Source organism: Neolamprologus multifasciatus, chromosome 12, assembly GCF_963576455.1.
Source record: "Neolamprologus multifasciatus chromosome 12, fNeoMul1.2, whole genome shotgun sequence".
NCBI classification, from domain to species: Eukaryota; Metazoa; Chordata; class Actinopteri; order Cichliformes; family Cichlidae; genus Neolamprologus; species Neolamprologus multifasciatus.
The window spans coordinates 12843162-12870927 of NC_140450.1; the positions used below are offsets into that span (position 1 = coordinate 12843162).

The 27766-nt window shown below is 40.5% G+C and overlaps 2 protein-coding genes across 18 annotated transcripts in view; one reads left to right on the top strand and one right to left on the bottom strand.

Annotated features, from left to right (window-relative positions):
* sh2b3 (SH2B adaptor protein 3) overlaps nucleotides 1-4765 on the top strand; it is a 63881-nt gene extending 59116 nt beyond the window's left edge. For 3 of the 4 annotated variants that reach the window (XM_085181145.1, XM_085181146.1, XM_085181147.1), the window contains exon 8: nucleotides 23-4765. In XM_085181145.1, the coding sequence (XP_085037271.1) occupies nucleotides 23-405 (383 nt within the window). In that variant the 3' untranslated portion in view covers nucleotides 406-4765. The remainder of the gene's footprint in view (nucleotides 1-22) is intronic. The other variant, XM_085181144.1, reaches the window with a different exon arrangement.
* A 919-nt stretch (nucleotides 4766-5684) lies between these two features.
* On the bottom strand, nucleotides 5685-27530 carry atxn2 (ataxin 2). 14 transcript variants are annotated; one of them, XM_085181141.1, is made up of 26 exons: nucleotides 26800-27528; nucleotides 25017-25047; nucleotides 24569-24628; nucleotides 24134-24205; nucleotides 23363-23513; nucleotides 21490-21504; nucleotides 19542-19666; nucleotides 19298-19389; nucleotides 18934-19122; nucleotides 18020-18192; nucleotides 17436-17684; nucleotides 16260-16448; nucleotides 15785-15964; nucleotides 15518-15622; nucleotides 15263-15333; nucleotides 14778-15142; nucleotides 14474-14537; nucleotides 14211-14357; nucleotides 13560-13577; nucleotides 12865-12931; nucleotides 11759-11952; nucleotides 10384-10510; nucleotides 10097-10285; nucleotides 9768-9985; nucleotides 7789-8003; nucleotides 5685-7729 (listed from the first exon to the last, which is right to left on the bottom strand). In XM_085181141.1, exons 1-26 carry the CDS (start codon nucleotides 26910-26912, stop codon nucleotides 7657-7659), a joined length of 3492 nt encoding a protein of 1163 aa, XP_085037267.1. In that variant the 5' UTR covers nucleotides 26913-27528; the 3' UTR covers nucleotides 5685-7656. The 14 variants fall into 14 exon arrangements, with proteins under 14 accessions (XP_085037267.1, XP_085037265.1, XP_085037263.1 ...); XM_085181139.1 differs by having other exon boundaries at nucleotides 5685-6503; nucleotides 7826-8003; nucleotides 9768-9979; nucleotides 26800-27526; XM_085181137.1 differs by having other exon boundaries at nucleotides 5685-6503; nucleotides 7826-8003; nucleotides 26800-27526.
* Between the last annotated feature and the right edge of the window lie 236 nt (nucleotides 27531-27766).

Below are 27766 nucleotides of genomic sequence, written 5' to 3' on the forward strand. Positions count from 1 at the left end.
TATTTCCTTTTGTTTCCCTCAGGTCAGCTCTCAGGCGCTTTCCTCGTCCCGTTCTCCCTCCATCGCTGGAGCTCTGAGCCCAGCTTGGCTCACTGCAGCCTGGCTCGCAGCTCCAGCCAGCCCCCTTCCTCCTGCTCCACCAACACCACGGCCAGCACCAGCTTTTCCACTTCCAGCTCCTTTTCCCAGTCTGGAATCCATTCTTTTACCCGCACTGGCATGGTCCCCGAGCCCACGCTGTCAGCCCCGCCTCCACTCCGTCGGAGCGAGTCGGTAGGAAGGAGGAACCTGCTACGCCACCCCAGCACCCACGCTCCCATCATCCCTCAGCGGGACTCAGACTATGAGCTGGAACCTGACCGCGGTCGCAAGCGGGCAATAGACAACCAGTACATGTTGCTCTGACCCCGCTGAGTTAAACACCTGCAACACCTCTGAACGACAGCAGACACTCGTGAAGCTGACACACTCAGACACACACAAACACACTTGTGTTTGCTTGTCGCTCCCTCCCACAGGTATATAACCTGATTGCAGCAGACTGATGAACTTGAGTGAAGAAGTCTTTGTCTGATGAATGCATACCACTGTGTATGTGGAAACACACACAAACACTCGCTTTGTGCGTGTGTGTGTGTGTTTACCAGTGTCAGACCCTCACATCCTCCACCCAGACTGTCCACAGTGAATGTATTTTCGGAGCTTTATAACAGTGCTGATTATTAATGTTGAGGTTCTCTGTGAGAGTGGGAGAGTCAAATGACTATTGACCTAAAGCCCAGGCAGAAAATAGTTTTCTATATTTCTATTCTGGTCATTTTTATAGAGGTGCACTTGTTTTCATTTCTTTGGCACTTAACCAGAACTGATGGGAAGGCACTCCCTGCAAAATTGGTTAATTTAAAATATTTAAAAGACATTTACCCTCCACACAAAGTTTCCAGTGTGGCGCAAACTCTCACCTTTCTTTCTGTTTTTTTGTACACAGACAACGAGCGCTCATTTTAGAGCATTATTACATTAGATATTCTCCCACTTGTGCTTTATTATGTATTGAAGTATATCTTCAGTGCACTTTGAAAGCAATGTGTATTTTTTCTATGCACAGATTCTTTTGTAGAAAAATAATAATGATTTTTATTTTTTTTACAGTCAAAAAGGGGAAACTTTTGTTACATTTTGCTAAAAATGGATTGAGCACCGCTTCCACTCCTTCAAACTTACAGAGAAGAACGGATTCAGAATCAGATTTTCACCACCGCTCTTTAATTTTTACCCTAAATCTAAGTTTGAGTTGTGCGTCTGGATGTGACCGTTTATGCGAGAATAAAGCAAGTGTGTGGTGTTATGTTGAATTTTGATCACCTAAGGCAGTAATACTCAACTTATGGGTAGGTCAGGGTCACTTTGAGTGTCAGCTGGAAAATCTGTCCTTTCAGATTTACTAAATAAAAAGGATAGACGAGGTTCCGGCTCTTTAATTGTACCCAAAGCAGCTGCAGCTACAATCCAGCTGCTGAATGCCTTAAAATATATTATTTACTTGTAATATAGTCAGGTATTTTAAAAATAAACTATTTTACAGGAGAGTAAATTATTACTTATAATTGTAATTACTTATATAACAACAAAGCACCACAGAAATCATTTCTGCCACAAAATCAGATAAGCTGGAGTGATAAAGTAGCAAGAGAATTTTAATATGTTGCCATCCTGCAGCCGTGAACGGTGGGTTTAGATGGTCTGTGGATATTATTACAAGCACTTTTTAAGAGTTTGAAGTTTCAACCGAATGAACGACAGAAAATTGTACTTCTGCTCTGGTTTATATGCTATAAGATGTGACGTGTAAACGTTTTCCTCCATTGTCACAGGTTTACAGGTCGCAGGCATTTAAGAGCTCATAAAACAACCTTTAACAGCAATAACTCTGAGTGATTGTTTGCTGGATCAGTTTCTGTCACAGTTGAGGAGCAATTTTTATCCCACTCTTCTTTTGCGGCCATTCACTGTGCACACCTCTGTTCAGGACCCACTGCAGTATTTCAGGCTGCTGTGGTTGGGATAGTCAACCTGTTGCACGATCCAGTTTTAGTCAAGCTTTAGCCTTCACACAGATGGCCTTACATTTGGCTCTAGAATACTTTGGTATACAAAGGAGTTCCCGGTCGACTCAGTCGATGCTTGAACGTTGGCGTGACAGCTTTGTGCAGGTATGCTGTGTTTGGCTTTCACCAAATGTGGCACTGACTGTGGCATCTTTTGATCCACAAGTCTTGTGGTTTGCTCAGATGCTCCTTTGCAAACCTAATCTGTGTGCTGACATGTTCCCTTTAGAGAGAAGAGGTTGTCTCCTTCCAAACAATTCATACTTATTCTGTCATAGACTTTAACATTAAGACATGTTAAATGTGCTATGGAGGTGCTCACACTTGCAGACGATCAGTTAAGTGTGTTTAATTTGCTTCTTACTTTCTTAATTACTGTGGAAACAATAAGGGTCGTCTTAGTTTTTCTGCATAGAGTAATGTGTGAATTAAGCGGTCTCTTGGGTGTTTTTTCAGCAATACCTTCACTGCATTTTACTGATTTTGTGGCATGGAACGATTTACCAAAATAAGACTTGGCACTCCAATGTGAATTTTGCACTTGTATGTCAAAAAAAACAAAGACATAAACTTGAATGGCTTCACTTCAAAGAGCACAACAGGGGGGGGGAACTTTATGTGCAGACCAAAACAAAGTAGTTATTGAGTCAAAGTCGGGCATTTAACACAAGTCTAATTGATTTATCCTTCACGTTGTCTGGAGTCTCAACCTTTTTCCAATCAGTTTTGCATCGGGCTCTTAATCTAGCATTAAACCCTTAATGCTCTGGAAAACCTGAGGTGGCTCAGTTAATATTAACATGTGCTTTCCTGATTTGGGGGAGGAGCGTCATGTTCTTATCTGTATTTTTTACACTCACAGCATTAATTATTTCTTTTCGTATTTTCTGTGTAACTTCACCACAGCAGCTAAAAACCAAGGAATGGCTGTGAAGTTAATGTCTTTTTTTTACACTATATGTTATTTGTAATAGAATTTGTATGTTTGTATCATAGAAGAAGTTTGGTTTCAATCAGCAAAGCTTTGAAAGTGTCACGAGATGTTAGACACCAGTGATCGGACGCTGTTCCTCTGTCCTCCAGCTTCATGTTTTTGTGCACTTAAACTGGATTTAATCGATAACATAAGGTGCCTTGTGAGTTTGTCATCATAGCTTTTGTAAGGTTTATCCCACCAGTTGAAAGTGCACTGACTATGCCAGGTGTCAACTCAGGTGTAAATTTTTATTGCTGTGAGCTGACTTAAAAAAAATTCTCATTTCACCATGTTGAGTTTCTTCAAAGGGCATCGAAAGAGCTGATTTTTACCCCAGACTTTATGGTGTTCTCGTTTTTCACACGCCAAACATGAAATGTCATGTTTTCTGTAATTTTTACTTTATTTTTATTTTAATAATTGAAGCTTCAGTGCCACTAGCAGCAGGATTTCTTGGGGAATGGTGTTGTAGGACTTGTCTGTCTTCTAACCTTGCTTTAACACTAACTTTAGCAGATGATTTTAGGTTTACTTGCAGTAAATCTGTGCTTAATATATGGTTTAGATATGATTCTGTTTGTCTCGCTGTCCTCTTAATTATTGCAGTTTGCTGGAGAGGTTTCTTTCCTTTTTTTTAAATAAGAGAAAAAGAAAAATGCATAAATGCAACTTGACTCCCTCCTTGTCACGATCAGAGCGAGATCGTCGTCATTACTCCTCTAATAACAAGTCAGCTTTGTCTACCAAAGGAATATTTGTTACAATGGTTGTGTAGTTCTCTTTAATGTAATCATCATGATAAAGACTGACATCTTTCAAGGGGAACAAAAACAAGAATGTTTTTGGCAAAAGTACGGTTGGTCTTCCTAACTTTTATGTTGCTCAAAGTCAAAACAAATCACCTTCTCCATCAACACCTCTGTTTCTCTTCTGCTAAACGAAAGCAACGGTAACAGTAACTATTTTTAAAAAAAATACCAGTCCCCTCTCTTTGCTGATTTCCCTTTAAGGGAGAATGACTGTGCCTTTTGCCAGAAAGCTGCTGTTGCTTTTCCCCTTTTTAATTGTTGTTGTTGTTGTTTTTCCTCTCCAGAGCTCAGGGTGTGATTGTGTAGTGCAATATCTGAGAGATGCCCCGTGCTTCACACCTTCATGTTTGTAGCTAGGGAGCGATCAGAAGCTTGGATGGATGGCTTTCGGTGTTTGCACCTGGTCATAGATTGAAGTAAAAAAATAGTCAATGACTTGCCCAAGATCCTGGGAAAACATGCTATGTTAGAAATAATAAACAGGGCTACCGCATATTTCTGTTGCTTTATGGCTGATATTTGCAGGAATCGAGATAATGCAAGAGAAAATCCCCATGTACCTCAGGGGTCTTTTAATCTTTAACATCTACTCCAGAAATGCCCCCACTCACCCCCCAAATCCATGTTTTATTTTTTTAATGTCCAGTAGATGAATGTCATGTGTTCTCAATACTGTTCATCCTGTTTTGTTTTGTTTTTTAACTCAGCACTGTAAACATTCCAGTTTAACCCATCATCCCTTCTACAGTCAACAAAAACCACCTTTGAAAATCTGTCATTGTGTTTGCATCCCTTTCAGCATCTAAATTATATTAAATATATATCAACTGTATATTTGACCCATTTTTTAAAATAAACCCAACCAAAAAAACAAAATGGTGTGGTTAGTTTGTGTATCTGATGTTTGTCTTTGTTCATCACAAAGATTAAAGTTGGCAAATGCGACATGGTGGCGTTTCTCTGTTTTACAGCTGTAAGATACAGAGATTACAGTTCACATGGCAACAACCAAGTGCATTTAGACACGGTCAAGATGACCTGTTAAAACGCCAAATGAGAATCAAAAGAAAGATGATTTACATGACGTGGTGTGTTCTGCTGGGATTTTCCCCATATAACCATCTTAGTGCAGCAGATAACTTAAGATTACAAGGAAATGGTTCACAGATGGATGCCCACAGTTGGTGCATACATTCTTTTATAATCACTTTCTTGATAAAGCTAAAGATGGTAGTCATTTTCATGATGGTTGTTGACAAAGGCAAAAAAGTATATTTTGTTAGATAAGTAGATCTGAGTTTTCTGTGATCTACTTTAGCCCAGTAATTTATAAAACATAAATTACTGGGCTTAAATTATATAAGTCCAGTCTTTGTACCTCACCATTTCATAGGGATGGATTTAGTTGCTTAAGCCACTTAAAAGTGACTTATTAATTACTCAAGCGTAAAAAGGCACCCAACTCAAGCAATGAATTTGTGTTTACACTCCTGTACAAAACAGATAAAATTTTGAATTGGTTCTTAGGTTATCTTTAGGCACAGACTGTCACAAAAAACACCATTTGTTCTCATTTATTTACTTGAATCAATTAAAAATGGTAATGAAAATGCAGTTCGACACCCATTTTCAAAGCAACTGTGGGGTGGCTCAAGACTTTTGCACAGTACTGTACCCTACTACTTGAATGCCTGTAAAGACCTTTTGCAAGCCACTGTAAAAAGCTAGAACACAAGAGTGCACGTTCACAGTAACGACACACCAACAGTACAAGCCAACCACAAGAAGCAGTTCAGTTTTTAAAACTTTTTTATTGTTTTTAAATTTTTTTGCTCATTTTTTAAATTATTTATATTATCTACAAAGTAAAAGTTTTAACTTAAAAGTTACATAAGGGTCGGGTGAGAAGTGGGATCTGATCACCTCAGCCGTTATAATTTCATAAATAACACTTTCTCCTGTCCTCTCGGCTGCCAACATGAGTTTATTTCACAGAAAGTTTCTCGTCATGTTTCGTTTTTAGTTTGGTTAGAAACGTGTCGTGTAGTCTGGAAACAAATGCAGCACATAGCAGCAGCAATAAACAGTAGGATTAATACTGTCTAAAGGTTGGAAGATTCTTTTCATAACAAGGTGCGGACAAAAATTACGAGTTCCAGTTGAATTTTCTTCTTCACACTCGCTGATTGTTTACTCTCTTTCACTTCTTACTTGGCAAGCTGACTTAAGTTGCAATTTGGGACCCCTGAAAGTGTGTGTAGATGTAGGTATAACTATCTGTGTTTGCAGATCTGTATGTGTATGTGTGTGTGCGGGGGGCTGAATAGGAGCAGTCTTGTCTGTTAAAACTCTAGCTCGTTAAAACATGTCACTGCATCAACTTGTTAACATTCTCTTATTGCCTGGTCAGGGAGGGAAGGGGGAGGGAGGGAAGAGAAAAGCTGATGTGAAGCATGTCTGGTGAGGATGAGGGAAGAGAGGAGAGGGTGGGCTCTCTCATCCTCTTCATCGCCTGGTTATGAAGGCTCTGGTTGAGAAGCGCGGCGCAGAGCGGGTCCCTCAGCTCGCTGACGCACTCCATCTACAGCTGCTGCTGATGATGAGGTTGCACTGCAGGGATGACAGAAAGTTTCTTTGTAACACGTTAGACAGCTTTACAAAATACAAACTATTGTTTTAATTACACTCAAATAACAAACCAGTAATTCTCCTCCAATCATCTAAATCTGCACCTAAAGATGGAGTTTTCCCTGCTTTAACCTGAGGAGAATTAAATATCTGATAAAAAAAATAAATAAGTGTGTTTCTTCTGAAATTACCATTACTCAAAATCTCACCCTATCTGATCATGTGTCCCAAGCTGAATCTTTTTAAAGACCTATCTTTAAATAAGTGATGGTTCTGCAAAGCCCACAGTATGACTCGACCATCTGCATGGCTCCTATTGTGTGTATCGAATAGAGAACCGATGTTTTCCTTACAAAACACAATCTGAAAGTCACCAGTTCACCTTCGACCAGTGTTTAAATGCAGTTAGCTCAGAGCTGGTTAGTTATTAGCTGGTGGCCCCTCAGTCTCCCAGTGGATGCACCTTTACCACCTTTACATCTTTCAGCCTTTTATGACCAGGGGTGAAATGTGTTTATTGTACTGACTTGACACTTGTTACTTTGTCCCAAATATATGACAATACGTTAAAATCTTCTGACCAGTGACTGCTGACCTATGTGTCAGCAGTGTCCACGCACATATTTGCCTGCTGGGAATAATACAAAAATCACCTCTTTATGGTCATTTTTAACTGAATCAGAAAGGTGTAACATGTGCACAACTTTTATTTATTGCTTTATTTCCCAGGGGATAAATTCTCATCTGAATCAATTCCTACACAGGACAAATTTTACACGCCAAGTTTATGATTTGGGTCAAATACAGCAGCTGCCACTTCTTTCAAAGCTACCTTTTCTTGGCCTCTGTGTTCGCGGGAGTCGCCACACAGAAATCTTACTTCCTATTAAAATTCATTATTTTGAGCTGACTGTAACAAAAAAAACAGAAAAAACACAATTTGTGTCCATGAACATGACCGATTACATTGCTGTTCTCCGTGGCACCGACACTTGGGTGTCCATGCCCCCCCTGCCTGCACAGGGAGTGACGACAGAACCTCATTAGACTTTCATGGCTGAGGGATAATAGCTGTCCAAAGAATAAAAAAATTTAAATTATGTGTGATTGCCCCAGCTAACTGCCATTATATCTATTAATGACACTCACCCCCCATGCAAAAAAAATTGAAGTCTAAATATTTCAACCATTGCCATGAAGAGTACTCACTAAAGAGTGTAAAGAGGAGCTAGTAATGTAAAAGAACATTAGAGAAGGAAAACAACACAGTCTCTTTATAGAGGAAGGAAAATAATAAAAAATACCTTGTGGATGTGCCAGGTAGGAGAAATGTGTGGTTGAGGAAACAGGGATGGGGTTAAGGGCAGTCTGGGGCATAGGTGGCTGTGGACCAGCTGGAGGACCCTGGGTAGCCATGAGCATCATTGGGGGGTGGGTGGGTGCCGGGTGGTGGGATGGCACAATACCAGACTGCATATGGGCCTGGGAGCGAGAGAAAGAGCACAAGTGTGAGTGAGTGCGCCAGAGTGAGAACAAAAGTGTGACAGTGAGAGACCAACAGAAGGACAAAAGCCAGACTGGGTAAAACGATGAATCAGATGAGTTTCAGTGACACAGCGTTTCACGGCTCCGCCTGTCTGTTACCGACAGGAGCAGCAGCTCTGACCAGAAACCGCATGATTCTGAATGTTTTTCTTTATGTCTTCTTCAGCGGCCTGTTTACATAAAGGTGGGGCTCAGAGACAAACGCACATACAGCATGTGACTTCAGCTAAGACAATAACACGAGGTTACAGTTTACTTTTCAAGTTTGACTTGGAAACGGCAACGTTTGTTTTCCATGTGCAACGAAAACTTCCTGTAAAATGAAACGGTGCGAGTACTTTAACACCTGCAGAACAAACAGAAAATAAAAGAGCACTTTCACTGTGGTCGACCCTTCACACATAAAAGTCCCCTTAACGTACGAGGAAGGAAGAGCCAGGACAACAGAGGACAGGACAATAGCACAATGATTACCTTGAAAGTCTTGCTTTTAAGACTTATACTGTGGGTTATCATACATGCCTAGACGAAATCTGAAACGGATGCACCACTAGAAGAAAAAGTTTAGCTTCCTTTAGCCAAACACAAGGTTTATAATATCTCTACTGTACTGAGACAGGGGTATGCAATCCTGCCAATCACAATCCTAGGGCTTTGGAAAGCTACTCCACTCGAGTAGCATCATAAAATTTACAGTTAAAAATATCCATATCTGATATTTGGCCTTGGTGAAGGCCTTCAGTAGAGACAGAATGATGTATCAGAATGGTAATATTAGCTAATTGGCAGTGTATTGGTGTCTGCATTTATAATGGCCAACAGATGAAGTAAAGTTGATGTGTGAAACATTCTTCAGCCAGACAGATTGCAGAGTGGCCTCTGGTGTACAATTCTGAGCAGATCACAAACAGGTAAATAACTACACATAATGTAACAATGCTAGGGAAACCCATTTGTTTCATGTATCTAGGGGGAAAAAAGCCCCCAAAACTGTCAGCTATTAGTCATCCTCCCTCTGAAGCAATCTGCATTATCTCCTTAACCAGTTTCCTTCTGATTGGCTGCCCCTCATAAACAGATTATTTGAACAGCAGCTGCTCTAAGCCAGAGCTGCATGTCTGAAATGATCATATTAAGGCCATCCACTCTCACTGACTTCATACATATGAGAGTAGAAAAGACTGAAACTGATCACTTAGTAACTTAAGTCGTGCACAAACACTAAAGTCATCATTTGAAACTTTGGGCAGGTTTATTGTGAGCCTTCTCTGTGATTAACTCTATAGCCTACATATGACACACAACAAGAGAACTCTCAATAGGTCTATTTAAAGAATTCCTTCATAGACTCAATGGGGCCAAACTGCTATGGGTATCCAAGAATATCTCTGAATTGCATGGTTAGGTTGTCTTCTTATCAGGAAATAATGTTTCTTTTCCTCTGTACCCCTCAGCGTACCGTGAGAATGACAGCGCTACGTCCCAACTTGATCATACTGCCAACAAAATGTCTACCTCATTTAAAGGGATAAACAAAAGCCAAATATGACCCATTCATAAACTCAAACACCTACTGGACTGGATCCCAGACCTTTCTCACACCCACAGTTAAGTCCAGCACAGGAAACACTGCCAATCTGATTGCCTGGCTTGAGTCACCGTGGTCGCTGTTGAGCACGTTCACAGCAGGCTGTGACCTACCTGCTGCACATGCGCCATGTGGTTGGGGTTGTAGCCATGCTGGACCTGCTGTGGGTGGATATACACAGCCTGCTGAGCAGAAGGGAAGGATGCCTGTGGGGACTGAGGGTTTGGCCCTGGGGTCATCGAAGGTGGCGTGGGTGCCAAGGCCGAATACATCTGCTGCTGTGGAGGCTGGTTAGCCAGGTGGAGGGCCTGGGCTGCTGCTGCTGCTGCTGCTACAACAAAAATCATAAACACATGTATACATTACCATAATGCTCCACTTGAAAAAATTCAGCTCCATGGGGGGAGGGAGTAATTACTACCACCAACCTTAGGGCACTCACCTGCTGCTGCCTGCGGGTGCTGTGGGTGCTGGACTGGGCTGGCAGCTGGATGGCTAGGAGGGCCTCCATGTTGTGGTCCACCCTGCTGTGCCTGGCCTGTAGGCGTGGCAGAGGGCTGAGGGTGCTGCGGGTGAGGGTGCAAGGTGGCACTAGGGTGGGGGTACTGCTGAGGCATTGGCCCTGGAGACACTGAAACAGCAGTCAGCGTTAGTAATAGTGAAAAGCATTAAAAAAATAAATAAATAAATAAAAATAAATCACATCCCGTGCATTGGCCGCACACGTACCATACATGGTGTGTGTCTGCTCTGGGTACTGTGTAGTAGAGGAAGAGACGAGACTGGGCTGGCCATGCGTGGGAGGCGCCATCATCCTGGCACTGCCCTGCATCACTGGACTGAACACATGCTGTGCCTGAAAGAGGCAAAAAGGAAGCCAAAAAAAACTGAGGAAACCCTCTATCAACTCCTGCCGTCACAGTTTTGGTAACCGAGTGCCAATTTAGAGAGCCAACATTTGTTCAAAGGCTGCACATGAAATATGGACATAAACACTTTTTTGTGCTTCTGATGCATCTGTTCAGAGAAAGGAAGCTTATTTCTTTCTTGGTTTATACTTTTTTGTAATCATTAGTTAGCCGACTTGCATTTCTTAACACCAGCTCAATTTGTAAGCGCTGTGATGAAACTGAAAGAGAAAAAAAAAATGGCTTCTATGGTCTCACTCTGTGGTTCTGGCATATCACATGAACTGTGGTCTGATAAAATCTACAGTAATGCATTCTGTGTTCATAGGTTGCATAAAACATTCTCACAAGCTGTCCCTTAAAGAGCCTGTGTGTGAGATCATGTTTGTCTGTCAGAGTCTGTCTCATCCCAAAGCTGGCCATCTTCACTCAATTTAATTGGCACTGACGATCAAAGTGACATAAGGTTCAATATTTTTGGGGCATCAATGATTGTGTGCGTACGATGTGTGTTCGATATGTACTGAAAAATGCTTCCTTAAAGAATTATGTATTTAAGAGGCCAAATCCTTTCATGACTGTGTTTAAGCAAAATGCAACATTCATGAGGTTTAACTTCTTTTCTTAAATTTATTTACCTATTTTACATTTCTTAAACTTAGCAGTCATTGTGGTATCGGCATCAAGCCTCAGATATCTTTTTGTCAATACCATCTACTATTCATTAGTAATCAACATAAAAAATATAAATGTGTGCTTTGAGTAGGCTCTGCTCCAAAAAGTGCTTGAGCCTCGCTGTTTGTATAACTGAGGATTTTCCAGGATTTTTTAAGTCACTGCAGTAAAAGCTGCAGTTTTTCCTATGACAGCCTGTAGCAAACAGGTAGTAACTCTTCAGGTATAAGAAGCAGGAGTACACTTTGAGCTCAATAAATTAGAGGTGATTAAAAAAAAAAAAACTGGCATGACATTGGCACCCCATCAAACTGCTAAAGACCACCAGCATCTGTCAGCCAAATCACCGACAAGTGAACAGCTGCGGGAGATAAAAACTGCCAGTTCTAATTGATGGTACCAGAGAAACTTTAATGGTTACATACGAGTCTTAATAGACGAGCCTGTTCAATCTATCCTTGCTCAATGAGCTGCTAAAGGCTGTATAGTTGTGATACTGCTGGTGCCAGAGTAAATCATACCTGTGACTGGTAGTGAGGCATCTGCTGGACGAGCGGCTGACTGGTGAACTGCTGTGGGCTGCAGGTGAAGTACTGCGCTGAGTAAGCCGGGCTCGGTGCTACAATCGGTGGCCCTGCTGCTGTGGCTGGGTGCATCATGGTGGGTGTGCCTGGCGGATGGTGCTGGTCTGACCTCTGCTGGGGCATGTTGGGTACTAGAGATTTATGTTAAGAGATGGGCAAGATGGAGAATAAGTTCACCATCACATATCACACATATATATATACCAACTCTAGAGGCTTTGGTGAGAGAGAAGTGCCGGCTATGAAAGACACTAGTAAAGTCTATATGTGAGGGGGAGAAGAAAGAAAAAACACAAGCAACTGATCGTATTATGAGCCATATTTAAACTTACTGAAAGATAATAAAGATTTGCAAGATCAGAAATTAAAAACAAAATCCTGAAGTTTCTCTCTTGTAAAAGCAAACTACAAAAATACTTGCACAACAGCATCTCTGTACTTGCGTAATAATTGCAGGTCGGTAAGCGTGTGTAGTAAAACAACATATATAGCATCAGTGGTTTTTGGTGTCCCGCGTAGTGAGAAGAACATACAACATTCTTTAAATGATTGTATAGCGATTGCTGTTGTCGCACGTTTGATTTTGTGTGGGCAAAACAGCTCAATCCCCCACATGAATAATCAACGTAATTAATCAACCAATCCATCACACTTCATGTAAGCCTGGGGAATTATTTTCAGCCTTCATTATTCCCAGCTCCTCGTTGTGATATTGAGTGACTGGTAATATTTCAGATTGCAGGCTCCTGCGTGGTGTGCTTCTGCAGGAAGCCCTCTCTTTGTTTTTTACCCCATTGGGAATTTATTTACTCCACCAACAAGACATTTTAATTCAACCGTTTTGCAAAAAATGCCACAACAATGCCACTTTGTAAACAATGTTTGGGCTGACTCTGAAAACAAGCCTTTTATTATCATATACTGTCCAAATAGCTGGTTAAAAATATTTATGTATTCACATGGTTTGTAAATATTGTTCACCAAGTTGAGAAAAAGATTATGTGGGAGGGAAATGAGAGAAAGAAAGCGGTGGTTATTCTCACCTTTACCTGGTCTGTAGGGTTTAGATTGGCTCACTGTCATAGGCATCTGAACCTGGTACATGGGAGACTGGAGAGAGGTGAGGAATGAGGAAAGGTAGGGGAAAAACAAAAAATAAAAACATGTTTATACTCAATTTTCTGTGAGATTTCCAACAAGATTATAAAACAGACAGTCTGAGGATAAACATCTATACTCATTTGTCTGGGACCCTTAATAACAATCTGGCTGCAGATAAACTTTTCATCTTCTCTTGTCTAACACAAACCGCTTACTAGAATGTAAGAGCTTGTGGGAGTCATCGCTTACCTGGGGCCACATGCACTTTCTACACCTGACTATCATGAGCCAAAAAGGTGTTTTTACAGCATTCATAATACTGTTTTTTCAGTTCCTGAACTCATTAACATTGTCCACCATGCATTTGTGTTACAAACACCCCTTCAGCAAAAACAAGCTAGCTTAAACTCATTTTAGCTTGCAGCCATTTGTTTGGAAAACAGATGGAACAAAAGGAAATGAGCACAGTTTTAAGTCCATCTGAAGAATTGCAGTAAGAAGTTGGCAAACCAACATCTGATGATATTAATTCAACAAGCAAGCAAAACATCCCAGTACTTATTGGGCTTAAAAAATAAAATAAAAATAATACAAAAAAAAGTTTTTAAAAATAGAAATCTTAGAAAAATTCACAAACCTTCCATATTATGCTTTTCTAATGGAGCGAGAGAGAGAGGGAGGAGGAGGGGGAGAAAAGGGAAGAAGAACCACTTTTTAGTTGTTATCGTTTGCACGTGTCTGATGTTGGATCACCAAGTTTTTCTTAAAGCAACATAAGAAATGTATTGATCACAGCTACATATATGCAACATCAAAATTATATCTATATTAAACTTCTAAAAAATGCTTTGACTAAACATTTCTAAGCTTGTTATGCAAATAATCACCTAAACATCTCTCAGTTCACTCTGTAAGAAAACCATGTAACTAACACCTTCTCAAAAGAAGACATGTCATGGGGAGGGGGACCTTTTTTCCCCCCTAATGCTTCTTCTGCTACATGGAGGGGAAAAGTTTACAATGAAACAAATGACAACAAATGTGAGCTTTGTCCTTAAAAACATAAAATACACTGAGAAAATAATGATGGCAGGCATGAATCAAAGAAAAGGAAAGAAAATTACCACGTGAGGACAAACATAGACAGACATGTTAGTCACTGTTGTTAGGGGTTTGTCTGAATGAACCCTGCATTTCATACCAACAGTGTGATGCTCTGGGTGATTTGCACTGAATAAAAATAAATATCTCCATAATGCACATTTCAGTATGCAGGTGTGTATCTCACCTGAACTCCAGGGCTGACTGGCGTCAGCGGATACATCTGGGGGAAGCAGACTGTCTGGCCATAAACAGTCGGAGGTTGCTGGACCACGATGGAGGGGCTGGGCTGGCCTTGAGGCCGGGGAGGCGTTGGGGTGTTGGCTGGTTTGGGCTGAGGGAAAATGCAAAGAAAAACAAAAGCATATAGAGACATAAATAAATTAAATACCAGACCCAGTTTTTGGTTTCCAAATGTTTTAAGCTTGGCAGAAGCGGGTTATAACTTACCTGTGTATTAAACCTGGGTTTGAACTCATTAGCATTTGGGTTCAGGGTTGATTTTCTCACTTGACTGCAGAGAGAGAACAAATAGAGAAAGGAATGAAAAGGAAGAATTTGTTTCTAAAGCTACTTAAACTTGATTAAATTGTGTTTCTTTAAATTAATAAATATTTATCATTAAATAATTTGTTGTTGGTTTTGGACAGTAATAAATCCCTACTGTGCATTATAGTAAACTGACTACAGACCACACAAAATGCAATAAAGTCATTTTTGGTTTTCTCGTGGAATGAGTCTCCTGTCCACTCACTCCTGCACTGCTTCTTTTTTCTCCTCCTTCTCTTCATGCTTGGGTCCGCTGAACGTTGAAGTGGCCGTCGTCTGAACTCCCTGTGACGTCACATCAAGCCCTGGCCTCTTCTGGTCAGTAGCAGAGGGAGACTGAGACATTGCAGCGGGGCTGCCAGGCTTACTGGTGCTTGTGGTGGTAGTCGGTGGAGCATGGGTACCACTAGGTGTGCCAGCAGCAATTACTACAACACCATCTTCAGTGGCCTCCCTCCCCACTGTGGAGGCTTTGTCCAGGGGAAGATCTTTAGGTTTGTCTGCAGGGTCTCTAGCAGACTTGGTCATCACTGGTTCACAGGGAGGCTCTGGGTTGGAACTAGACTGCAACTGGCAGAGGGACAGAGGAAAGATGAGTGGAAGAGGGGCACAACTTCTGCTGAAGCCTCACAAACATGAAATGAGATATCTTAGCAATTTGTATGTCATATAAATTCAAGAGATACTTACCCTAAAATCTACACTAAATTTCTTTAAATTATCTATTTGTTTTCTGTGGTCTGATGGTATAGAAGGCGGTCCTGCAAAGTGAATGGAGAGAAATAAATGCACATTCTGGAAATATAAATTTTTAAAAGACATTGTTACATTACGACTACTAAAGAAAGGAACAGATGAGAAACCCTCGTACTCATGTTTAAAATTGTATTGCTTCTCAACATTCTGAGGTTAAAAAGTTAATGCAAATTTCGAGTGTTTACCAACCTTTACAAACTTGTCTTGTAAAACTAGGTGAACTTTCCAAAGGCTTGATGTTCTCCTTGTTTGTAGGAGATGTTTGTCTAGTCTCCTGGGCACGACATTCTTTTGCTAAACAAACAAAAAAGAAAGTTTACTTACTCCCATCAAAATGATTTAACGATAGCTTTTTCTGATTGTAGCACTTATTTATACATTATAAAAATCAACAGACATGTGTTTTCATATCACTATTCATACTCAGTAAAAATCCTTTGTTAAACTTCAGCTTACCATCTCCTGATGAAGAAGTGACTATGCTGGGGGCAGGGCTAGCTGCAGTAGGAGAGGAAGCTGATGTTGGAGTAGTAACAGTTTCCACAGGAGCTGTACCTGTCTGAGGTGATGGGAGGGAAGAGGAGCCAGGGGAAGCTCCACCCATACTATTCTGTCGGGGGGAGCGAGGTCTGTGAGCTGAGGAGGGGAGAAGAATTTGGTGTTCACAACACATTCAGGTTAAATAACAAACAATGACAGGTGCTTTGAAATATGCCCTCCAGTGGCATTAAACTAAAATCTCTGCAAAGGGAGAAAAATATTGGACTAGTAGGTTCACCATTGGGATGCATTTAAAAATCCAATGTTGCCTTGTTCTCAAGTTACATTGCATTTACAAGCTTTGGTGTCCACACTACCTGCCCGCCCAGCAGGGTGACAACAATATCCCATCAGCCTTTTATGGCACAAACTATTCAGATTAATAGTCTACCTCCGCTAACCACTGAGGACCATGTCCCTCCAGAGGAAGAGCTACTCCTGGTTTGTGGAGTCACTATGGACTCTCCAGGGGGATTATGGGAAATTAAGTCCACTCCTTGGGGTACTCCACTGGTCCGACAGGGTGGCACTCTGTGAGCACGAGGCGTCCGCTGAGATTTTGGAGACATCCTTGGTGGACCTAGAGATGTATAAAGACAGAGGCAAATGGATAGAAGCTGGTAAACACACAGTGACAGCAAAGTAAACGTGTTTCCTGGCATCCCTCTGTTAATTGTTGTTTGTTTTTTTTAACTCACCAGTGCCTCACAAAAACTTTTAAAAACTCAAGTATACATGCTGATAAATATCACACCAAACAGTAAGGTTATTTTTTGCATGCATGCTAGTGGAGAAATTACAGATGATCCTGTAAAGTGATCAAACACCACATCACAACCAAGCAAAGTGAGAGATGAGAAATGGGAAAGCAAAGGCCAAAAAGTGAGATGAGCAGTGGCCTACAGTAACAGCATATTAAAAAAATAATGAGAGGCCAAACACTAGTTAACAATTTTTCTATTCAAGTAAAAATAATTAACATCAAGAGATTAAGCCTCACTACTAGTTTTTTGGGGGGGTGGGGTTTGGAGGGCCTCTTGAAATTGACGGATCACATTTCTGGTCAACAGTTTGTATCCCAATGGAGTGGAATACAGAGAAGACTTTTAAAAAACTACATGTGAAACTTAACTGGTATTACAACCACTTATCAAATTTGTCAATTCAAATATCTCTGAGCATCTTTCTCATGCCTCAAACATCAAGCCTTTTTTTTTTTTTTTTTGAAATTAGAATATCATCATACATCTTCCAGAAAAGTTGATAAATTGGTGCCTTAAGTGTTACCACACCCAAAGCATGGCACACATTGGTGCACCCACATGCCAAGGTGAAACTGCCTGATGTACTGACAGAGAATCAGAGTTTTTCAAATCTGATCCCAACTCAGTCTGACCAAGCAATTTCTCCTATTTCTGCTGTTCCACACTAGACCTGGGCAAACTTATTTTTAAAATAAAACTGATCGCCATCAACTTTGAAATATTTCACATTTCTTTGTGACTTAAATCCCTCCACCTTCAACTCGTGTTTTTTGCCCAGGTCTACTCCACAGAGATGTGGGTACCTTCTGAAGACATGCGTTTGGCCAGAGTGGAGGCTGGCGATGTGGGCCCATGGTGGGAAAAGGAGGATGAAGAGGAGGGATAAGAGAGGTGGGATGAATGAGAGGAAGGTCTGGAAGGTCGAGAGGGGGGCCTGGAAGGTGGCCTGGTGGGCGTGGTTGCCCGATGAGGCAGGGAGGAGGGACCGGACTGGTAACGAGAAGGGGGACGGGAGGAAGGAGATGGACAGGGTGAGGGCCAATGGGATGAACCTAAAAGAGGCAAGGACAAATGATCAAGGATGACACAAGCTATAGTGCAGGGGAAACAAAGGTATAGTGGGGACAGAAAGAAGAGAGAAATTTAATTAAAAAAAATAAAAAAAAAAAAGACAAGGGATGGGGAAACAGAAATAAAATTGCTTAAATAAAAATAAACTAACAAGATAACACAAGAATAACCCAAACACTTTGCCACTGCAAAAGAACTTATTTCGAGTCATGGTTTGACCACAACAGTGACTCACTCATCCACTCCTTTACTCTCACAAATGCTGTTTGATTTGCAGCAAGTAACAGCAGATTTGTAGGTGACATATTAAATATACCTCCATTAACCACCCTCTGGTCGGATCCAGAGCTGGGACTGTAGTCGTGGGATCCTGGTCGAGGAGTGGGGGGTCCAGCTGAGCTCTGACCAAGACGAGGTGAATTCTGACGCCCTGGCCCCCATGACATTGCCTCCCTGTTTCTCTGACCAGGAGGAATGTACTTGTTCTCTCTACAAACATACAAACAGATTTAACTCAGCTAAACATATACACAAGGCAATAATAAAGATGAGCAATTAATTCTATACTTTATTCCATTCCAGTAAGTGGTCATTAGCTAAAATGAGCTTATTTTTTTAATTTTAATTACCAGTTATAGGAAGTATTTGTTATAGGAACATTTGCTGTCTACTTGTCTAGTAGGCTTAAATATTCCTCCCAAAGAACAGGAAAAGGGCCAATAGAGTTCTACATGCAGCACAAGAAGCATTAGAAAAAAACCGACAGAAAACAAACTCCACAAAGATTTTTTTAAAAAAGGCACTAACAGCAGTAGTAGTAGGCCCTGTTCAAAATTTTTAACACTCAGTTTCGAAGTTCTTTGTGTATTATGACCCTGTGTTCTTCACTGCCAGTGCAAAGCCAAATGAGCAAGAGAAGCATAAACTAAAGCAACAGTTTTATTTCAGTGCCCCCTGGTGACAGCACACAGCTACAACACAGATGATTGTATGCAAAGCTCTGCAGTATCCTTTTCCAGCTCCTCTTAAATTCTTATAACAATAAATTGTGAATAATGCGAGTTCTAACAACTCCACAGAATGTATCAAGAGGCAATGAAAATTGAAAATCGTTCAAATATGAACCCACTGTTTACGAACACAATTACATTTACATAATTGCAAAGTGTACACAAAACGTATTCACAGAAACAAGTAGTATTTTTGTAAAAACTCATATCCTGGCACCACCTGCCAAGTGTGTGAGTCTCCCTTTCCCCTCGCACAACAGCAGTGAATTTCTCCTCGTCAGTCCGTTCATCATTCTCCAGAGCAACGCGGGCCTTGTACGTGGCACTAGCCTCGATCTCCTCTGCCAGCTGGGCAGCACGCGCCTCCCTCTTCAAGAACTCTTCTGAGTTGTCCCTCTCTAAAGGTACCCTGGGAAATAAATTCAGGTTAGACAAGGAGTAACATGGGACAGCGTGGTTCTAAGTCTTTAATTTTATAATAAAACCAGCTTAAAGAGTGAACGTTTGTTTACTGTCAGAGATTCAAAATTAAACATCTAGTATGACAAGTATACAAACAAATACATGGAGAACATGAAGCTTACGTATATGTGGACAGGCTGCTGTCATATGTGGACAAGACTCCATATTTCTCCTCATTGTACTTGAACATGTCATTGGGATCCCACCCATTAGACTAATGTGAAAACAGTAGCAGAGACAGAATTTGACAATCAGCATGTGAACAAATTTAAATGCTCTGGATCACATGAAACAAACTCTTTGTTTCGGTTGAATATATAGCAAGTTTAGCAAAAGCCTGTTTCTGGTGTCTGATACTTTTCTCACCACATCAGTATCCAGAGACTCGAGGCTATCAGAGTTGTGGGTCTCTCCTCCATCCCAGGGCTCAAGATCTTTCTCTTTATGCTCGCCATTGATCCGGCCAGTCACTGCTGCATCTGTGAAGTTGTCTGAAACATGAAGAAAAGAATGTATATATTTATGTACTGCATGATACCACACACATGCACGCAGGCTCCACTCTCACTGCTTAGAAAACAAAGTGCTCATCATGCTTCAAGAGCCTCTGAGAGAGTTCTTACAGCAAACGTCTATATGGAGAGTTTGACAGTTCAGAAAGACACACCGAGTTACATCCAAACACAGGTTCAACAGGATTTTGGGAGGGGGGGTTCCTTTACAAAAAAAAAAAAAAAGTAATTTTCTTGAGCTGGCATTGGTGAGTCTGGAAGTGTGAGCAAGACTTGTGAATAAAGGGAGAGTCCTGAATCACTGTCACAGTATGTAGCATAATGTCTCTAGGTGCTACAGTATTTTCAGATGGCTAACTTTTATCAGAAATTAAATCCAGCTACGAGGAGTGTCTACAATGCTTGACTTGCACCCTATTTATTAAGAATCACCATAGCAACATCTTGAAAGGGAGCACATTAATTAAACAATTTACTTTGGGCTAATTGCGGTTTCAGGATGTTCATTATTTTTATGTAAATGTATGGAATACATTGACTCAACAAAGTCATAAACGGACAGATCTGCTCAAAGAAAACCCCCAATTATAACTGAATTGAAATTCTAATCTCATGTTAGCCCAAGTCTGCTCTCACATTTGCAGATCTGGCACCAGTGAACTATGTGCTCAAAGCATACCAGCCACCTGGAGTTGCTTATCTCACACATCATAACTCATCTCACAATACAAAAGGCATTTAAGCGTTTCAGGCACAGAGCAAGTTCAGAAACATTAGACTGACACCATACGAGCAGTTGGGCCAATAGGCCGGGTTTATATTTCCAGTGTTTGCTGGCATGCTTTGTGCACACTGTCCACCAAAGGAATTATACAAAGAAAGAAAATTTTTAAAATCAAATGTGTGAGAATAGTGAGAGGTAAGCAAACATGCATTTAGACTGCAGTTAATTACATGACCTCAAAGCATTTCAGTGCCAAACAAAATTAAACTTCTCCTAATAACTTTTTAAAAACAATGCTCAGAAAACAAATGATGTAAGAGAGCCCAATATGACTTTTGAATCAGTTGCTTTCAATGGAATCACATTAATGTTGCTGATAATCTACCATTTAAGTGTGGCATGACCCGAGCAAGGCCAAGAAAGGTTTAAAAAAAAAAACCCAAAAAACCTGATGTTTAGGAAAAATCCTATAAAAGATCAACTAAACAAAAGCAATAAATGTTACCTTTTTCTTATACAAGTCACTACTTCATCGTTGCTACTGCTTGTTGTTTATTTCCCCCATCCTATTTTCTCTAGTTTTTACAATTTCTGTGATTTTTTTTTTTTAAATACAAAGCACTTTGTAACCTTATTAACAAAAACAGAGTTTATATTAGTATTAAAAAAAATTACCCAAATGTATCACATAGGCTGTATCAAAAGTTAAAACTGGATAATATTTAAAAACTCCAAAAATCCGTTTGAATGATTTTGAGGGAATGATTCTTCCACCGAAAGCAACATGCAGTCTGAAGACGCGGTAAAAATATAAAGCAACACTGATCAGCAATACATATATCTAATTTTTAGTTTTTGGGTGTATGAGAGCAGTGATCCTAAAACTTTGAGAATCATACTGGAATCAAAATGCAGTAACAATACATAGCACAAAAATAAATAGAACATCATGCCCAAATGTTCATAAAAGTTACATTTTTCATTTAATATCTAATTTAACAGGTCTAATATAAGAGCACAGTACATATTTTTAAGAGCATACAAAGATGTGCAAAAGGAGAAAACAGCCATAGATTACCTGTGTCTGAGGAGACTAGACCATTGGAAAGGAGAGACACACAGATGACAGATAGTCAGAAGAATGACTGACAGATAAAATGACTGGCGATCACACCAACAGTTAAATTCATACCAGACATATTTATGATATGATTCACCTAGATATAAGTTGTAAAGGTACTCAATTCTAACAATTTGAGCTTGGGTCAAGCCATGTCTAGCGCACTCCTCACATCCCATGATTTCAACTGATCACTTATTGAGCATTTCTTTAAAAAAATAAAATAAAGGGGCAAGCAGACAAACATTGGCACTTTTGACATTTATCTTTCTGTGTAAACTTCACTCACTTCACAAGTTGTTAAAGTGAAGTGGCATCATTGTAGTGCCATAGTTTCAAATCATGAAGCAAAACCCCTCACACCTTCACGCCTGTATATTTTCAGACATCAAAACTCTCCCGCAGAGTCCATTATCGTCCAAAGCAGAATCATATGGGTGCACATGAATTACATGAAGCAGGCTCCTTCAGCCTTTATTGAGTGTCCTTGTTGCACTAGAGCAACCTTTGGACCAATCGATAGATCAAATTAGACTTCAATGACTGGCCACTCTGAGCAGACACACAAGACTTAACTCACAGAAAAGCCTCTGCAACATCAAGATAGAGAAGACTGAGAAGGGTAATACATTGTATGTATGCAAAGATGGGAATTCACTGACATACGTTTATATTTTTGTATGTGTAAATGAACAGTGTGACAAACTGACCCAGTTAACATTGTGCATTGTCCATAGGTCTTCAATAGGGGTGCAACGATACACAAAATTCACGGTTCGATACTTTGGTGTCACGGTTCGATATTTTTTCGATACAAAAAAATGTTCTTGCCTTTTTAATTAGTCACTTATTAAAATTATAAATATATATTTTAACTCAAAAGTACAGCTTTTAAATTTAATGTTGCTGAAACAACAAAGTAATAAAAAAAATAAATCTGATGGAGAAATCACTCATCTTTGGAAAAGAGAGTTTATTACAGAGAAATGGCTCTTTCCAAAATAAAAGCTATACTATACGCTTCTTCTGGGCTATATTCTCAGCAGCATATTAAACATATCAGGTCCCCATAAGGAGAATCATGTGCCAACGGCTGTCTAAATGACTCCGGTAAAGTTTGTAGCATGCGTGCTTGTTGTTTTTGTCTGCTTCCACTTGTCTTTGCACTAGGATGATGTCGGCGTAAATGTGCAGCCATATTCGTTGTGTTCCCACTAGTGCTGTCAGCGTTAATCTGAAATGACGTTAACGCCACAACACGGCAAATCTCTGTTAACAAGCTACCGCGGATCGCCACGTGCGTGGGGCTGGACGGCGTCAACACGTTAACGAGCAAACTGCGCTAACGCATGTACCCATGTAATTGAGCATTGCGTGGCACATCCGACATACTGTTTTACTTTTGTCCATGACGCGCTTACCTTCAGGGTCATACGTCACATGAAGACCAAAATAGTTCCAAAGGCCATATCTGAATGAGGGTGGGGGAGGTTCAATTTGCCATGTTGCAACGAGCTTAGCTTCTGTCTTGCTAGCTTGTGCTGCGCTCAGTGGATCTGCGCTTGACAGTGCAGCCTAGGCGGAGTAGTCGAACGCAGATCCATTGAGCTCTCAACACAGACAGCATCGTCAGAAGAAAAGTTGATAAAATAAATTAAAAATTTTGTATTGTTCAATACATATGCGTACTGAACCGAAAGCACTGTATCGAACGGTTCAATATCGATACGAGTATCGTTGCACCCCTAGTTTTCAACATGCGCATGATAACAGCTCCAGTTTCAATAACTAAAAGAATCTTTGCCAAAAAATAAAAATATGACCACACTACCTTTCCTGGCAAAATTTAGGTCCACATCTTTGAAGTTCACAACTACGACATCAGAAGCCTTGAAAATGATGCTCTCTACAATATCTTCTTTCCTGGGCCCTGTGCTCGGTTCTGTACTCTTTCGGTGGGCTGCATCCAACACCAGGTCACACTGAGGGAGAAAAATATAATTTGAAACAAAGAGGGAAAAAGAACTATCTGCAAAAGACACAAGAAACTATGGACACAGGAGACTGGGACAATGCACTCTTTCATGCCCATCATACTCCACAGTAGCTAGAGAAACAAAACAGCTATAAACAATCTCAAGAAAAACCCTAAAACTAAAACATACTGAGAAATCTCAAGAGATCTGTTTTAAGCATCACAAGAAAGATTTGTGGTGTATGGTTATGAATTAAAGATCTGGAAAATTGTAGCAGGCTTACTTTAACTATTAGTCAAATAAATCACATAAAAGCAGATCTTATCAATTAAACTACTTGGTGTAATCCTGGCATCAGCATACTAGCATAGATCTGAATTAGAGGAAAACCTCAAATTTACTTATGATTATTACTTTTGGGAAATAATTCAACCTAAAAGGGAAGGTAAATGCTCACATATCAGAAAAAGCAATGCAGGTCTAAACCATCTTAGGGGTGAAACTAGTACCAAGTGTTAGCAAGACTCCATCACATTTAAGCCTAATCATATTCAGCTAGTGAGAAAGTAACAGATTTCCCTCCATATTGGCACAATAAAGAATACCACATTATGCATGAGCCTTACCTCTGGGCCATAGGTCTTAAATACTCCCTCATAGATGGCTCCATTTTTCACTTTAAGCTCACACTTGGTCCCCTACAATTAAAGAGGCTTGTCGTTATATATGGTATACGCCGTTTAGTACAAATTTTAATTTACATGTTCAAAAATAAGTTCAGAAACCCATTTTTCTGCAAGGCAAACCATTGATTGATCAATCACTGGTTTCCTTTTATGCAACCAGCTGTCTCTACAACAGGCTTTGTTTAGTGCTGTGTAAACAATTTGAAGAAACAGCATGTGGTAAAACAGACTGCAGTAAATAATGTTCTTACTAACTCACTTAGAGTAAGCATGATTCACATGGCTGCTTCATCCAAGGAATTTTGCAACTATGCATATTCTTATAATCATTATACACAGAAAAAAAGGAACAAGGTAGGCACACAGTAAACGTACCACCACTGAAGTCAAGACATGGACCATCCTCATATTTGCATATACACCATTGAAAATGACCTAAAGAAAAGATACAATTAATTTTGATGCTCCCATTTTGAGCACAAAAAGATGCCAAATAATGTCTCATCACTGTGGAATACCAATACACTTGTTCCATTCTTAATGCAATTAAAAAGGCGATATCTGGATTTATGCTTTCTCTGGCATTAAAATGCTTTAAAAAACAGGAAACCAAGAAAAAGAAGTGTTAAAGCATTGTGAGGGTTTTTCCTGCATAAGAAAAAGTCTGGTGCCCACCAAAGACATGCCTCAAGAGGAAAAAACACCATCACTATGTTCAAAAATCTGTATTTATTTTTATTTTATTTTTTAAGTGTTTTAAAATACTCAAACTTGAAGGTATTTTTGTTTCTCAAATGTATATGAGAAATAACAGGTTACTTACTGCTGCTGGACCTTTGCCACTGTGTCTCCCCCTGAGGGACAGAAAAAAAATTGCATTTTGATTAAATTGTTGTCAAACTCACCATCAACTGTAAAAAATAAAATAAATAAAGACTTGACTTAGCACATGCTCTGATATGTGCAACTCACTAAGAGAAATCATAAGAGGCAATGATTAAGATGATACAGAACTGCACTTGAAGTTAATCAATACAAGCTATATAATTTGCTTTAACCTTAACCTCATTTCTAAAATATACTTTCACAGAATACTGCAAGTATCTGCATACTACAATCACTTGTAGCAAACTACAGAGAACCAGGTTTAAGAATACATGAGGGTCTTATAATGATGCTTTACTGAGATTATGACTGAAGAGCACTCGTGAAATGTTTGCAGCTGCAGACATGATAATGAAATCACTTTGGTTTTATCAAGTATAAGATTTATTACCATCACTATCGATTCCAGCTGTGGAGACATCACCACAACCATCAACACAGCCATCTTACTTGATCATTTGTTTTAATTGTGGACATTGACTTCATATTTAAGATCGACAGAAGTGCTCTTGCAGATCACATTTCCAATGTGCAATGTAAATTCTGAAATTTCCCCAGTGTCTCCACAACATTATGCTTATAATAATGATATTTGTGATGCAATCTAGCCAAACACTCAGCAGCTCACAGTTTTCCCAGGCATGTCCTAAAATGCACCTTGTTCAGCAGCTGGCACATAACCAACCATTCAACGTAAGCAATGGCCACTAACCCCTATATTATATCCGTTGCAGTAAATCAGCCCTAAGCTTTCTAAAACACACTTAGCCATGCCATTTTGAGCTGTAATGTGCAGGTTTTGTGAGCATGGTTATAAACTGGTCCAATATTCATTTATAGCATCTTCACGATGAATCCTACGCAATGAATGGGGAGTGCTGTCCTAGTGACCGGTGAACAGCAGCCTGACCACCAAAAATCACAGCATGCATGCTGTTCATGCACTGACAGTGTGCTTTATCTTCATCTTGGGACGACGTGTACAGAGAAAGTCATGCCTCAAGGACACTATTTCTCACGAACAGCAATGGCAACGTCAAGGTTGAAAGCCAGTCGGTCTGTAATTCCCCCTTCTCCTCCTCCACCTCACCCCCGTTTCCACACCCGCCCCTTTCTTCTGAGCGCCCACACGCTTTATATCCATTTCCTGGCAACCCCGTTGCAGCAATGTTGCGGTAACGTACCAAGCTACATGGCAGCCAAAAGACAACAAATGCCGTTGCGTGTCCCCCATTAGCCAACGGTTACAAAACTGAAATGCAAGCATAGGCTGTCAATTGGCTAATTAACGCTAGCTGACTTGGCTTCAAGCTTAGAGTAAACTGATACCAGCAACTTGGCAAGCAGCGTCACTAGTACTACACACATGTGAGGAAAGATAAATGTCCACCCGAACATGTATTTATGCAAAATCAACCTCGTGGTGGCATGTTTGATTTAACGTGCCAGAGAAGATAATGTCACGTCGAAAGTTGCAACAGCACTGGACCAAGCAGACAGGCAGGCCTCGCTAGCTGAACTGCACAACTGGCTGACCAACACGTCGCAAGGCCCGCACAACGTTCACAAACACGCACTAGTTTTGGACCACTTAACGGCAATGTCATCTCTTACAACCGCTACCGTTTGGCAGTGACTATGGCCAAATATCGAAAACGTGTCAAACCAACCCTCCTTGCTGTGTTTTTGCTTCGCTATGTTAACGTTTTAATTTCACATACCTGCCCAGATTCTGTCTTCCCCCGCCGCTTCCTCCGGCACCGGAGGCGGCGGCGGCACCAGCGGTGCTACCACCGCCGGGCTTGCTGCGATTTCCACCGGCCTTCATTGACATGGTGATCCCATAAAAGACAGCGTCTTTAACAGACCAGTTTCACGCCGCAATTTCTTGACGCTGAGACGGTGTGCGGTACCTCACTAACGTTGGGCAATCCGAAGACCTAGCTTAGCCAGCAGGCTAAAGTCAACGTGCCTGTTCAGGAGGATGCTTTGCTAAGCAGCTAGCCTGGCTAACAGTTGCTAGCTAAATTAGCGACCTGTACAATTCCTATTAAAACTGAAAAAATAATATTTAAAAAAAGACAACACGCTCTAGTAACTTTTCCGAAATGAACATGTGTGTTACACCTCTTGTCAATTTGTTATATAATTATTATCTCAAAATCGGGTTTGCAGCTATCTCGGATTCTTTCCGTTGCTAACAGCGAAAAGACCAAAACAGCCTGAAAGGGGGACAAAAACAGCGGAGGGATATGAGAGGCGTGACGGCTCGCAAACGCTTCACTCTATATTTTTATACGCTGTGTTATTTGAAAACTATTGATCTTGTAAACAGATGAACATGACCATCTTTAACGTAAAAACCCAATGCAGACATTTGTGTTAAAAGAGACACAGTTACATCATGGCACTATTTTCAGGAAGTCCATGAATTTTCAATTACTATGTAGTGTCATCCACGTGAGCCGGCGAACTCACTACTAACATACACACACACACACGGCGGGTGTGGGCATAGTGATGGCTAGTATCCACTGCAGCATGAAGGTTTCCAATTAGCAGGATTGGAGGGTCACTTTGAGATAGTCCCATTTTTCGTTAATAACTGGTGGAACCTCCACAATCTTGATATGACAAGACAGCTGTACAAAGAGGATTTCAGTCTAGTAAACTAAACTAAAACAAAGT

Bases quoted from the DNA above. Each gene is read 5' to 3' on its own strand.
- atxn2 (XM_085181127.1), bottom strand. From the start codon at position 26,912: ATGTCAATGAAGGCCGGTGGAAATCGCAGCAAGCCCGGCGGTGGTAGC. The intron at 14,358-14,473 runs GTAAGTTATAAC...ATTTTCCCTCAG, and splicing joins AACCCAGGTTTAATACACAG to CCCAAACCAGCCAACACCCC. The intron at 10,286-10,383 runs GTACGTGTGCGG...CTGCTGTTTCAG, and splicing joins GCAGACACACACCATGTATG to TGTCTCCAGGGCCAATGCCT.